We start from the raw sequence: 15,621 nt of genomic DNA, 5'->3' as shown, positions 1-15,621 counted from the left end.
GGTGTTTTCAAGCCATCCGATAGATGTAATCTCTCCAGCATGTACTGGGTCTAACTACGGGTGTTCTCCCAGAAGGGCATGCCTAGTTGGAACACCTTACCCTGGAGGAGACTGTCTCCTTTAGATATAGAGGAGCAGCATAATTTATTAATGCAGTAATCCAAAAATAAAAGATAAAACAGTCCAGTGTCCCATTTGAGTATGAAGTTAAAAAAAAAAACCCCACACAGTCCAAGGCCAGAGCCAGCTATGCCACAAAGCCAGTTGCACTCCACACATCAATCACTTTAGCAGGGGTAGCAGTTGTCCTCTAAGACCCACCACCGGTGGTACAAATTACAGAGGCTGGAGTAATCACTCCAGCCTCTGTAATTTAACTACCTTTAGGTTGCAGCATATAATAGGCCCTGGCATGCACAGAGAGACAAAGTAACACGGCTATGTTTGTAGTGTGGGCTATAAGTAGACTAATGTATCAGTGCAATCAATTACACCTGCCTCCAATTAGTCCAACCCCATTACAGCCACTGGCTCACCGCAAACTTGATACACACAACCACTCACAAACCAGTGCAACGTCACACAATAACATGGAGATGAATTAATACAGGCACATTAGTCCACCATGTTACATCTTTTTGTCGCATGTGAGTGTCTATGTGAGTGAAACTATATAGATGGTGTATGCGTAAGAAACATTGAAACAGAAACATTGTGGGTCTGTATACAAGGGCAATTATAAAATATAATAAATAAGTAAATAAGGGTGGAGGGGCTATGGTCATTTAGGGTGGAGATGGTAATTCTACTGAGACCAAAATTTTGCACATGAGCCAAAAAATATTGCACAAAACATGGAAAAAATATAGATGATCAATAGCAGTGTCAGAGTGGATGTGTTGGAGAAGTCTGTACACACTCTTAGTTAGCATTAAGAGTTCTGACAGCTTATGGGAAGAAGCTGGTCTTTAGTCTGTTGGTTTTGCAATAACTGGTTTTGCAATAACTGGTTGGGCATCCTTTAGCAGCAACAACTGCAATAATGTTTTTATGATAACCGTTAATGAGTCTTGAACAGCACTGTGGAGGAATTTTGGCAGACTCATCTTTGCAGAATTGTTGTAATTCAGCAACATTGGAGGGTTTTCAAAAATGAACCACCTTTTTAAGGTCATGCCACAGCATCTTAACTGGATTCAGGTCAGGACTTTGACTAGTCTTCATTTTGTTTTTCTAAAGCCATTCAGAGGTGGATTTGCTGGTGTGTTTTAGATTCTTGTCCTGCTGCAGAACCCAAGTACACTTCAACTTGAGGTCATGAACAGATGTCTGGATATCCTCCTTCGGAATGCTTTGTTAGACAGCAGAACTCATTGTTCCATTTACCACAGCAAGTCTTCCAGCTTCTGAGCAGCAAAACATCCCCAGACCATCACACTACCACCACCATATTTTACTGTTGGTGTGATGTTCCTTTTATGAAATGGTGTTACATTTATGCCAAATGTAATGGCAGGGACACACAAAATTAAACTTTTGTCTCATCAGTCCACAGAGTATTTTCCCAAAAGTCTTAGGCCATTTTTGCCCAGTCTCTTTCTTATGGTGGAGTCATGAACACTGACTTTAAGTGAGGCAACTGAGGCCTGCAGTTCTTTGGAGTTCTTTCTGGAGTCTTTTATGACCTCTTGGATGAGTCATCACTGTGGTTTTGGGATAATTTGGTTGGCCATCCACTCCTGGGAAGACACACCAACTGTTCCATGTTTTTGCCATTTATGGATAGTGGCTCTCACTGGTTCACTGGAGTCCCACAGCTTTAGAAATGGCTTTATAACCTTTTCTAAATGGAGAGATCTCAATTACTTTGTTTGTTCCTGAATTTCCTTGGATCGTGGCATGGTGTCTGGCTTTTGAGGATCTTTTGGTCTGCTCCACCTGGCAGTAATCTGGCCTGGGTGTGGCTGGAGAAATTAAACTCAGCTTTCCAAAGAGTTAATTGATGTTATAACAGGGGGGAAATCACTTTTTCACACCACTGTATATTTTTTAATTTTACTTATTTATTTTCCCAAGCATTCCATCTTAGTTTCACTCAGAATTTGCAGACTCAGGACAGAATTTGTGTTGTGTGTTTAGTATCTTAAGTCTATCCTTGTTTACATCCTAGGCAGGGCAAAGTGACACATCGAGTCTATTTAGTATTTATGCAGGGGTGTTTATATACCACTAATTTAAGTTTGTGTTTATAGGATAATTTGGTCTGTCAATGTGGGCACAGATCTGGACAAAATGTTTGCAACTGAGAAAAGAGATATATTTAAACTCTATCAAGATGTGGGTCTAGCTTCAAAAATTACAATATACTTCCTATAATTTCCATGGTTGAAACCCACTTTTTTTAATTCTATAGCCTTGAATTTTTTTGTCAGTTGCTCTGAGAGCAGTAAAGTGACTTTTATCTCTGTTTTCCTTTCTTTTTTCCTCTCTAGAGATGCCATTGCTAAAGCCTTGTATTCTGTTCTTTTTGACTGGTTGGTGGAGCAGATTAATGAATGGCTGAGTCCCGCAGAAATGGACAGCACCGTGGGCATAGTTGACATTTATGGATTTGAGGTAAGTGTCCAGTATGGACTTTGGTCTGGAAACATCCAGGTAATTAAGCATATTCTTGTGTGGATAAATTCACAATGGTCCCGTGATCTTATGCAGAACCTGGGAGTGAACAGCTTTGAGCAGCTGTGTATCAACTTTGCCAATGAGCATCTGCAGCATTTTGTCAACAAGGCAGTAATCATTCAGGAACAGGTCAGTATGTTGTTTACTGCCCATGAATTATCAACTATCAGAGTCTATATATTCTGAATACATTATTTAGAAATATCATATTAATCTGCTATAACTTGATTAAATTATTGAATTACTACAAAAGAAAAAAGGAAAAAGAAAATCCCCAATCCCTGGTAGATATTTCACAAGACTTGCTGAATGCTTCAGCTTAATGTGACATTTAAATTCAGTTGACCTTTTGGGAGAAAAAAAGATTTACCTTTAAGATTTAAGAGCTTTACCTACAACATCATAGAGGGGTTGTAGGATTTGCTCTTTGTCTGGCCTCTCACCTGGGACCAATTTGCTGGGGTGAGGGGTGTCCTATGGGGTTTGCTGGAAGAGTTTGGGATGTCTGGCCCATTGTTACAAGCTATTTGGACCCTGTATATCTGCAGAAAGAGAATAGTCTGTAATGCCAGCATTACAGACTATTCTCTTTCTGCAGATGTACTGTATTTTGGATTTGTTTTGGTGAGTGTTGGACTCTGCCAGGACTGCCCTTTGTCCCCGATTCCATTCATAATTTTTATGGACAAAATATTTAGGCATAGCCAAGTGGTGGAGGCTCTCCATGTTGTTGGCCCAAAGAATTTCAGAAGATGATGTGGTGCTGTTGGCTTCTTCAGGTGGTGACCCCCAGTTTTCACTGACAAGGTTTGCAGCCAAAGTGTAGAGGAGTGGGAATGAGCACCTCCAAGTCCAAGAACATGGTTCTTAGCTAGAAGAGGGTTGAATGCAAACTTCAACTCTTGGAACAAGTTGTTGCCTCAAGTGCATGAGTTTATCTCGGGGTCTTATTCACCAGTGAGAGTGGAGCGAGGGATTGGCAGCCATCCAAGTGGCGGAAATGAGTTCCTGATGTTTTTTAAAAATAAAATCAGGATTCGTAACTTTTTATGTGTGAGCATCTTTTATAAATGTTTTCATGCCATTTAACTGATGTCAGTTTGTATCACTGTGTCTGTGCCCTGCAGGAGGAGTACAGTGCAGAACACATCCATTGGCATCCTGTACCACTTAAGCACTTCCACTCTTGTCTGGAGCTAATCTCCTCCAAGCCACATGGCATCCTCCGCATACTGGACGACCAGACCTGCCTTCCACAGGTACGCATGCATACACACACACACACACACTAAAACCCAAAATGACACAAAATGATCATCTACAATTTTATCAGTCTCTCTTTTTTGATTGATATCAGAGCCAAATGTATTCCTTGATGTTATGACTTGTTGATCTGTGGAACCAGCACCCCAATATAGGAAGTCTGGATCGTGTTTTTGTTTAATTAGTCCAGTCTCTGATCCTATGAGTGGCTCTGAGTAACCTTGCAGGCCCGGTAGTTTACCAGCAGCTCCTCTCTAGATCAGTGCTTCTAGAATATGACTGGGTTTAGTTTAGTGGCCTGGAAAATAGGCCCCAGAGTTCTGCTACTTTAAATGCTAGAGTAACCTGTAAGAGTAACTTATACAGATGTAAACTAATACTCAAACTTTGAACTTAACTAGCTCACAAAGGGTTAAAAATGTAAAAAAAAAAAAAAAAAAAAAAAAAAAAAAAAAAAAAAGTACACTTTTTGAATGCAGGATATATTATTAAAGCAATTTAGCAGGAGCTACTCTGAGCTAATGTTGTCTTTGTTCTCATCATTTAGAGGAGAGAGGTTTGAAAGAACGGGCACACCTGCCACTGATGTACTTATAGATATAACCCCATAGGATAGGACCCATGTCTTTGGAAGTTATCCATTAATCCAGTAGCAAACAATGGAATCCAAATCCTCTTGAATTTATAATCTAACATGGCAAAAATGATAAAGTTAGTGTTTGGGCTGTGGTTACTCCTCTGGCAGTACTTGATGTAATTTCTAACTGTGGACCACCAGGGCCAGATCTTCAGATAATGCCTTTTGCTTATCGCAAGAAGTAGAGGAGACACCCAGAATGTTTTTAGGGACTCTATTTTACACTCATTTGCACCCAGTCACAGTTGTTCACATTATATCACCCAATGTCCAGTCACACCTTATTACCAGTCTCTTTCTGTGACCTTACTTTAATATGATTTACAATATGGTTCAAACTTTTTTTCCTTTTCTATGTTGTACTTTAACATGGTGTAAGGAGAGATAAGTTGTGGGGACTTCAATCACTTTCAGTCCCACCTCTCTTGACAGAATATAGTTTTTTTATCCATTTTAAGGTATCAAGATCTACACCGATAGTGTAGTGGGTGGAATGCTCAGTGCTCAGTTCAGCATTTTTGCTTCCTCTGGAACAGTTTATTTAATGTCATTTTCAAGAAGGATATCCAACATCAGTTCAATGGCAAACTTGACAGACTTAAAGTAGGCTATGCAATTCTGCATTATTAAAGTCCACAGACAGAAAAAAGTTTCAGTTCCAAATAGTTAACACTCTAACATCTGATGGGGAATTTGGGGCTTTCCTTTCAAAAAGTGAGTTGAAGTTTTCTTCAATTTCTACAGTTATTCTAGGGCATTTATTCTGAAAATGACAAATAGATGTGGTCAATGGAACAATATACTTGCTCCTCGAAGTTACAGTTAGGGTCTTATGTATTACCTTTATTTAACCAGGAAGTTCAACTGAGTTGAAATCTCTTTTATATAGGAAAGCTGACCAAGTTAACAACCATAAAAACTGAATATCCATCAAAATCTACATTATAATATGCAATATAAACATACTCAACATAAACATCAGTGACCTCTTAAGAAAAACATTGATATGTCTCCTTCACAGCTTTCCTTGTGATGATTTTGGCAGCTGTGGCTACAACTGTAGCTTGCCTTCACCGGTGTATGAATGTGAGAGTGAATGAATAGTGGTATTGTTAAGCGCTTTGAGGGGTCCCGAAAAGCGCTATATAAATGCAATCCATCATTATTATTATTATTATTATTTTAAATTGACCAATAGAGGAGTGGCTTGAGGATGTGAATGGTGTAGGACATGTTTAGTAAGTGCTCTGCAGGAATGGCGTGGTTTATACACTTTTTCTAAACTTTTAACAGCCCTGATCAAAATTGTCCACTTTAAAAGACTGGCCACAAGGGGTAACAGCTTCGGAGTCAAAGTCAATGTAAATGGAAAAATGAGTCCTCCAGACAGAGTTGTGACAGGCCAGAACACCAATTCTTGACGCTGAAGTCCCCAGGGAAGTTTGCAGCTAATGAAGAAATGCTACGCAGCATCAGAGACATGATGAATGACCTACGGACAGAAATAATCGCATCTGTGAAAAAAGTTGCTTCCGCTGTGGGACCAGTGGAGGAGAAATTTGCAATACAAGGTGGGACCATTTTGGATCTTAATTGCTCAGCTAATATGCAATAAAGATCAGCTAGCTAGCCTGTAGGCTAATGTAGCAAAGAATAGAATAGAATAGAGTAGATCTTTATTGTCACTGTTACAGGTACAATGAAAGACAGTTTGGCATCTCTTCATTAGTAGTTTGTAGATTTTTACATTAAAACTACTTTAAAATAAAAGATAAAAGTTACACAGATATATATAAGTTGTATACAAGTTATAAGCTGTATGGTCCAATATAAAGAAGCAGGTCCAAGGAGCAAGTGATCAGTGCAATATAAGGTGCAATGTAATCAGTGGTAGTGCACATTGAGATAGAAGTAAAGACTAGAGGCGGGTATGTTGGTTGCATTATACTATAATAAATATGGTTTGTAAATAGAGGTAGGAATGTTATTTATGTAACCCACTCCTGGGTAAGTACACCTCACTCTAGGTTCGGGGAGGAGCTGGACATGAGTGCGAATAATCATAACACACAGAAATTTCAGTTAACTGTGACTTTAGTTTCAACAGGTAACAGTTTCACAACAATTTCACAACAAAACAACAACTAGGGCCCTTAAAATAAAAATAGAAATAAAATGCATTGTCCTTAATCGTTGAAATTGTCCCTTAGGAAGTATTTGTTAGGTTGCAACCTTATAGTTCAGTTTGTTCCTCAGAGTTTATGGAGGGTCAGTCAAGTCAAAGCACAGATCGGATGGGGGAATGATCTGTAAGGATCTGTCAGTCAGCAACAAGTCTAGTGAAGTTTCACACTTGGTGTTTTTATAGTCTAGAGCAGGGGTCCCCAATCCCAGTCCACGAGGGCCAGTGTCCCTGCAGGTTTTAGATGTGTCCTTGATCCATCACAGCTGATTTAAATGGATAAATTACCTTCTCAACATGTCTTGAAGTTCTCCAGAGGCCTGATAATGAACTAATCATGTGATTCAGGTGTGTTGACCCAGGATGAGATCTAAAACCTGCAGGGACAGCCTGTGGGTAAAAACGTTTATTGTGTCTGTTTGTCTTTGACCTGATCGACCTGTAGCATTTAGTGAAGAAAAAGCGAGTGTCCAGGGTGCAAGAGGTGCTTGATGATGATACATAGTGCGCATGCGCCAACCAGCGTGCAGCCTGTTACAGTCACTCCTGCTTTTTCTCTTAGTTTAGCTCTGTTTTCTTACGTATTATTCTTTTTCTGATTTGTATTTTCATCCATTTATCATCTTTCACTCAATCATGTGGATTGAGAGAGTTTTTGTTCTTTTGGTGGCTGTGGAACTATTACTTTTACCAAGGAACGGGACCGCTGCACATCTCCTACACGGCACGGACTGTTTACTCCAGAGATCAGCTGATTGCCCCTGATAGCGGCCGGCTCGCTGGCCAGACCCGCAGAATTACCAGCTGAAATTTGGAGAAAAACACATCGGGGATGCAGAGGTCAAGGACAGAAGAGAAGAAAGAAGGAGATGGTGAGACGGCGGAGGCTCGAAGCAAGGAGGAGGTATAAACCGTGTCTGCCGTAATGGGAAATGTGCGATCGTTATCAAATAAAATCGACGAGCTTTCAGCACTGGTACGGAGTCAGAGGGAATACCAAGAGTGTAGCCTGATGTGTTTCACTGAATCATGGATGCACCAGGACGTTCCCGATGAGAATGCTTCCGTGGATGGCTTCCACACTGTTCGGGCGGACAGGGACAGCATCGCTAGGGGTAACCAGAAAGAAGGTGGGCTTGCTGTTTTAGTTAACAACCGGTGGTGTAACCCTGCCAACATAACAATCAAAGAAAGGATTTGTTGCCCGGACATTGAACTATGTGCTGTAGGACTCAGGCCATATTATTTACCCAGAGAATTCTCTCATGTCATCTTGGTGGCTGTTTATGTTCCTCCCTCTGCTAACCCCACAGCTGCATGTGACACTATCCACTCTGCCATAGCCCGGTTACAGACTCAGCACCCGAGTGCCTTTATTGTGATCTCGGGTGACTTCAACCATGTATCACTGGACAATACACTACCAACATTCAGACAATATGTGGACTGTCCCACCAGGGGAGAGAAAATTTTAGACCTTCTGTATGCTAATGTCAAGGATGCATACAGCTCCTCCTCCCTCCCCCCACTTGGTAGGTCAGATCATAACCTGATTCACCTCACCCCACGCTATGTGCCAATTGTGAGGAGGGAACCTGTGACCACGAGGAGCATTAGGAGGTGGTCAGAGGAGGCCTTAGCGGAACTACAGGGCTGTTTGACCGACTGGGAAACACTCTGTGAGCCTCACGCCGAGGACATCAATGGGCTTACTGAGTGTATCACAGACTACATAACTTTCTGCACCAACTCCATTGTTCCAGCTCAAACTGTTCATTGTTACCCAAATAACAAGCCGTGGGTGACTAAGGACATCAAAGCCCTCCTCAACGACAAGAAGAGGGCTTTCAGAGGGGGCAATAAAGAGGAGGTGAGGAAGGTCCAGGTGTTACTAAAGGACAAGACCAGAGAGGCTAAAGACAATTACAGGAGAAGACTGGAGTGGAGGGGCATGAAGACCATCACTGGATTCAGGCCAACCAACAGCAGGGGAGCTGAGGGAGGTGAGAATAGAGTTAACGAGTTGAATCTGTTTTTCAATAGATTCGACACTACAGTGTCTGCTCACACCCCCACAACCTCACCTGTAGTCAGCCTGGAATCCAGAGCCACACCACTGTGCCAGCCTCTCTCTTCACATCGCGCTGTTGCCTCCTGTGAGATTCCTGACACCCCTCCCCCACCCATCACCTTCACTCAATACCAGGTTGAGATGCAAATGAGGAGACTCCACTCAGGCAAGTCTGCTGGACCAGACGGAGTGAGTCCCCACGTCCTCAAGGCCTGTGTCCCCCAGCTGTGTGGAGTCTTTCATAAACTGTTTATGCTGAGTCTGAGTCTGCAGAGGGTACCAGTGATGTGGAAGACTGCTACGTCCCTCTGCAGCCCTTTTTTTTTAAAAAAAAAAAAAAAAAAAAAAAGGGCTGCATGCCTCATCCCTATTCCAAAGGCGCCACGTCCCAGTGGCCCCCAGGATTACAGGCCCGTGGCACTGACCTCCCACATCATGAAGGCCCTGGGCTCATCCTGGACCAGCTGCGACCCATCGTCAGACCACATCTAGATCCCCTTCAATTTGCTTATCAGCCTCGTCTCGGAACAGAGGACGCCATCATCTACCTGCTCAATCGTATCTACACCCATCTGGACCAGCCGGTGAGTACTGTGAGGGTCATGTTTTTTTACTTTTCCAGTGCTTTCAACACCATCAGGCTGACCCTCCTGGGTGATAAGTTAACAGCGATGCAGGTGGATGCTTCTCTTGTGTCCTGGATTGTTGATTACCTGACAGGAAGACCACAATATGTACGTCTCCCACAGTGTGTGTCTGACAAGGTAATCAGCAACATAGGGGCACTACAGGGGACTGTCCTCTCCCCCTTCCTCTTCACCCTCTACACCACAGACTTCAGCCACTGCACACCTGCCATCTTCAGAAGTTTTCTGATAACTCCGCGGTGGTTGGATGCATCAGCAGGGATGATGAGACAGAGTACCAGGCTGTGGTTGACTCCTTTGTCACATGGTGTGAGGAGAATCATCTGCAGCTCAATGTGGCAAAGACCAAGGAATTGATAGTGGACTTCAGGAAGACCAGGAAACACTTGACCCCCGTTTCAATCCAGGGGGTCAGTGTTGACATTGTGGAGGACTATAAATACCTTGGAGCACACATTGACAATAAACTGGACTGGGCTAAAAACACCACAGCACTTTACAGAAAGGGCCAGAGTCGTCTCTATTTTTTGAGGCGACTGAGGTCCTTCAACATCTGCCAGAAAATGCTCAGGATTTTCTATGAGTCTGTTGTGGCCAGTGCAATCCTCTATGCTGTTGCATGCTGGGGGAGCAAGCTGAGGGTCACAGATGCCAACAGACTCGATAAACTGATTCGTAAGGCCAGTAATGTTGTGGGGATGGAGCTGGACTCCCTCAAGGTGGTGTCGGAGAGGTGGATGTTGTCCAAGATAAAGACAATGTTGGATAACACCTCCCACCCACTCCATGACATGCTGGTCAGTCACAGGAGCACGTTCAGTGAGAGACTGAGATTACCGAAAAGCACCACTGAACGACAAAGGAAATCATTCCTGCCTGTGGCAGTACAACTCATTCACTTTACACACTGTTTAGTGCAACAGCTACACCCTTCTTGCACATGTTCTTTTCCGCTATTTATTAATAAGTGACTTTTATGTATATATATGCCTGTATATATTGTGCTATTCTTAGTTAGTGTATTTTCTGTCTTTGTTAATGTTTGTTTATAATGGAGCACTGTAACGAAAACTAATTTCCCCAATAAAGTATTCTGATTCTGATTCTGATACTGGCTTTCCGCTGAAGTCTGCCAGTATAAAAGTCTCTGAGGAGGGTTAGTGTAGCGCCAATTGCCTGCTCTGCCGCCCTCACCAACTGCTGCAGTTTTCTCTTGTCCTCCATGGAAGAGCAGTTAAACCAGAGTGTAGAACTGAAGAAGCTTCTCGGATGAGAGGTGAAACGTCTTCAAGCAACTTAAAGAAGTCCAGACGCTTTTCTTTGCAAACTCCTTTGATTACGATGACCTGGATGACTGAGAACCTTCACAGACAAACCAGAGTGTATAGCAGTAGGTCAGAAGGCTGTCGATGGTGGAGTGCAAACAGTGTGTAAACAGACTCCAACTCCTCGTTAAACTATGACAGGATCACTGCTGCTGTTGTGTTATTAGTGTTTCTTTTTAAAACAGCAGGTGGTGTGGGCTTAGTGTTGTCAGACTTCATATTCACATGCTCCTAAATACTTGCAGATACTTGCAAATATTGCAAATATCTGTTTTTAGTCGCAAATGTGGGTGAAACACTTGTGTTCGGGTACAGAGTGGTGCTTTAAATGAAGCATCAAAGCAAAGAATTTGTGTCGAGAGTTTTTTATAATTAAATCATTTGAAATACTAGATGAATGATTGCAGCCCTAGTTGATTCTTATTTAAAGTAACATGTTCGGAGTTTAATTCCTTTTTATAAGGTGTTTATTGTGACCAAGTAAAGAAGGTAGGTTAGTGATGAGTAACGTGGGTGCACTAGCTATATGACTTTAGTATTACTATAGTGACTTCTTACAGTTAGGGAAAAAATATTTGAACAAATAAATGATCAGTCTACAATTTCAATGGTATGTGAGAGTGTTGCCTTGGCAATGTGTTTTGGATCACTGTCATGCTGGAATACCCACCCATGACTCAGTTCCCTGGCTGAGGGAAGGAGGTTCTCCCCCAAGATTTGACGTTACATGGCCCAATCCATCCTCCCTTAATGAGGTGCATTTGTCCTATCCTTTAGCAGAAAGACACCCCAATGCCTAATGTTTACATCTCCATGTTTGACGGTGGGGACAGTGTTTTTGGAGTCATAGGCAGCATTCTTGTTCTCCAAAAACGGCAAGTTGAGTTGATGACAAAACACTCAATTTTGGTCACTTTTACCCAGTCCTCCTGTGAAACATTGAGATGTTCAGTGGCTTCAAAAAGGCCTGTACATCTGCTTTCTTGAGCAAGGGGACGAGGGGATTTCAGTCCATCACGGCGTAGTGCGGTACCAACTGTGTTCTTGGTGACTAAGGTCCCAGCTGCTTTGAGATTATTAACAAGTTCTTCCCGATTAGTTCTGGGTTGGTTCCACACAGTTCTCATTACCATTGAAACTCCACAAGGTGAGATCTTGCGTGGAGTTCCAAACCGAGGGTGGTTGGTAATTATTTTATGACTCTTCCATTTACGAATAATCGCACCAACTCTTGTCACCGTCTCACCCAGCTGCTTGGCAGTAGTTTAGTACCATATAGGACTTCTAAACATAAACTACACAAGCAAGTGTGATAGGCTACAAGGCTACAAGATACATTAGTATAACACATACAGTGCAATGTATCCTTTATAACTGTTTTGTCCGGTGCTAGCTTGCACAGTGTGTGCAAGCAAGAGGTGCATGCTAATACAATCAACACTGCTGTAAAGGGGCCTCTGCAGTCCCCTTAACAGATTTAGGATACGTTATTTTCTGAGATTCCACAGACCTCCTTTAACAGAATTGCCCGGAATAACCAGTGAATTATGGGATAGCTTTTTGCAACTAGAGCAGTTGCCCTGGTGACTGTTAAAAAGAATCCATGTAAAAAGGCATTCACATTAGCTTCGTGTTTCAAGGTGCTCCTATCTTTTGCACACAATCTCTAGTGTTTTTTCCTTTTTCTCTACATCTGTGTGTGTGTGTTTTTTTTTACTTTGAAGTAAAGCTTAATTGTTCTTCTGGGATGGTTGTGGGGGTATTTCACTGACAGGCCACTGACCACACATTCCTCCAGAAGTGCCACTACCATCATGGAAACAGCCCCTACTATGCCAAGCCTCGGAACCCTTTGCCAGTCTTCACTATTTACCACTATGCTGGACCTGTCACTTATCAGGTATTGACCACCCTGTTGTATACAGTGTGCGTTTTAATGTTTAATTTAAAAAAAGAATGCGACCATCTTTTTCCAGGTTCATCATTTCCTGAATAAGAACCACGACCAGTTTAGGACAGAAGTGGTGGAGCTATTTGCCAGGAGTCGCAGTAAGGTAAACCACATGACATTGGAGTCAAACAGGGTGCATATACTACCCATTCATAAAAATATGGCTACTCTCTACTTGTAGAGAAATCACACCACAGCTAAGAGTAAGTTGAATATGAATGAAAAAAAAGTTTTAACAAAAAGAAAAAAATTCTGGCTCATAGTTAATTTTTGCATAATGATCGACATAGGCTGCTTATAGTCATGCTCAGTCCTTTTAAAGGTACCCTGGAGACACTGTTGTTTGTGCACTGTTCCATGTTTCCTGATTTTTCCATTGTGTGTGTGTCTGTCTGCCTTCACACGCATGTGAACTTCAGTAAAATCCCATTCTTCTGAATTATACTTATTATACAGTTTGTTGAAAGATTACCTATTTCTCAAAAATAACTCTAATCTGCAACAACACTTGTACTGACTCATTGGAGTTGTTGTGTTACCCCCTCCTGTCAATGAGGAGGCATAACACAAGTGGGGGCTCATCCAGGATCTCTTTTCCGGAGCTGTGGACAACTCTTTTTATTTATGATACAATGTTGTACAATGCCTTGTATTTAAGTATGGGTTTTGATTTACAATATTTCAATCATGCTCTGAGATATGAGAAGGTGGAGTTGCTCAACAAGTCATCGTAAGGATGTGACGGTTTAACTACTGCAATAGTAAGATGGTCTATTTTTACGGAGAGCTTTCTTATAAAGCAAAAAACTATTTCTCCAGGCTAAATGATGATCTTCTAAATTTGTGACACGCCATTTCCTCTCCAGCTTATGAGTTATCTGCTTTAGGCTACGTGTTTGAGAATTATATCACGGAGTCAGGTACTTCTGATTTGAGGCCTTAGTTTTCACAGGAGCTACAGTATCCAGAGTCATACGTAGTGAGGAGGTAAAATTATTAACAAGATAATCGACCTCTGTTGGAGTAGCGTTCAGGTAGCTGCTCTGCTCTATGTTGGTACAGGGCATTGAAGATGATAACAGTGGGTGGATTATATTCTTAAACTTAGTTACAGCACTTTCAGAAAGACATCTACTGTGTTGAAGTCTACTCCCCACTGCTGTGTAATCAATTATTGTAAATGTAAATGTTATCAGGAATTGAACAGACAAGAGAGGGTTTTCAGGAAATACTGTTAAATGCTCAGTTTCTATGCCATATGTTAAAACAAGACCTAGAGTGTGATTAAAGTGTTGGGTGGGTTCTTTTACATTTTGAGAGAAGCCAATTGAGTATAATAACAGATTAAATGCCATGTTGAGGCTTTCTTTTTTAGCATCTACATGGATGTTTAAATCACCCACAATAATTATTTTATCTGAGCTGAGCACTAAAGCAGATAAAAAGTCTGAGAAATCAGACAGAAACTCTGTGTAAGACCCAGGTGGCTGATAGATGATAACAAATAAGACTGGTTTTTGAGTTTTGCAGCTAGGGTGGACAAGGCTGAGCATCAGGCTTTCGACTGGATTAAAACTCTGTTTTTCATTGATTAATAAGCTGGCGTGGAAGATTGCTGCCACCACACCCCCTCTGCCTGTGCTTCAAGGTTTCTGATACTTAGAATGACTCGGGGGTGTTGATTCATTTAAGGTAACATAATCATACTGCTGTAACCAGGTTTCTGTAAGGCAGAGTAAATCGATTTGTTGATCAATTATTAATTCATTTACTAACAGAGACTTGGAAGAGAGAGGCCTAATGTTCAATAATCCACATTTCACTGTTTTACTCTTGGTGCAGATGTGGATGCTGTATTGTTCTTTCTTTGTGGTTTTTTATGTTTATGTTTTTATGTGGTTTTTTTTTTTTTGTCTGTTTGGGAGTTGACACAGTCTCTATGGAGATGGGTTTTTGGGGGGGTAACAGGAGGAAAGAAGCTGCATAGAGGCGTGTAAGACTGCAACTCTGCTTCCTGGTCCCAACTCTGGATAGTCATACTTTGGTGGGTTCCTCCAGAAAGTTTCCCAATTATCTATGAAGCCACATCGGTTTTTTTTGGACACCACTCACACAGCCAGCAATTTAAGGAGAACATGCGGCTAAACATGTCACTCCTGGTCTGAATGGGGAGGGGACCAGAGAAAACTACAGAGTCCGACATTGTTTTGGCAAAGTTACACACCGATTCAATATTGATTTTAGTGACCTCCGATTGATGTAGCCGGGTGTCATTACTGCTGACGTCAATTATAATTTTACTGAATTTACGTTTAGCCTTAGCCAGCAGTTTCCCTCAATGCCGCCTGCTCTGGGCCCTGGAAGACAAATGACTATGGTTGCTGGTGTCTCTAGCTTCACATGTCCCAGAACAGCATCGCCAGTTACCCGAATTTGACCCCTGGCGGGTGTGTCGCCGAGTGGGGAAAAACGGTTAGACATATGAACAGGTTGGTGGTGTACCTGGGGCTTCTGTTTAAGACTATGCTTCCTCCTCACCGTCACCCAGCCGCCCTCTTTCCCCAGCTGCTTGGGGTCTGCCAGGGAACAGCTAGCGGGGTCTATGCTATCTTCGGCTGCACCGCCTATAGGGGCCTGGCTAGCTACGGGTGAATCGAAGGTGCGAAGCCGAGTCTCCAGAATCCTGGCCTCCAGAGCTGCAAATATCAGAGTCAGAGACACTTTATTTATCCCCAAGGGGTATGCTACATTGGTTACAAGTATCATTACTGCTAAAGGGGGCCCCAGAGTAACTAAACATCTAACACAATGAGCAGAAAAGTGCAGGAGGGACAGGTGAAGAGGCCATGCTGCTAGCGAGTCAGCT

The 15,621-nt window shown here is 42.2% G+C and overlaps 1 protein-coding gene across 1 annotated transcript in view; it reads left to right on the top strand.

Annotated features, from left to right (window-relative positions):
- The window catches only part of myo15b (myosin XVB), a 104,950-nt gene that overhangs the window by 14,274 nt on the left and 75,055 nt on the right, over positions 1-15,621 (top strand). Inside the window, exons 10-14 of the mRNA XM_039616257.1 lie at positions 2,493-2,616; positions 2,713-2,808; positions 3,807-3,938; positions 12,579-12,704; positions 12,781-12,858. Coding sequence (XP_039472191.1) covers positions 2,493-2,616; positions 2,713-2,808; positions 3,807-3,938; positions 12,579-12,704; positions 12,781-12,858 — 556 coding nt within the window. The remainder of the gene's footprint in view (positions 1-2,492; positions 2,617-2,712; positions 2,809-3,806; positions 3,939-12,578; positions 12,705-12,780; positions 12,859-15,621) is intronic.

The sequence above is a fragment of the Oreochromis aureus genome, linkage group 8, assembly GCF_013358895.1.
Source record: "Oreochromis aureus strain Israel breed Guangdong linkage group 8, ZZ_aureus, whole genome shotgun sequence".
NCBI classification, from domain to species: Eukaryota; Metazoa; Chordata; class Actinopteri; order Cichliformes; family Cichlidae; genus Oreochromis; species Oreochromis aureus.
The sequence above is the reverse complement of the archived record's forward strand: the minus strand, read 5'-3'. Positions and strand labels throughout refer to the sequence as shown.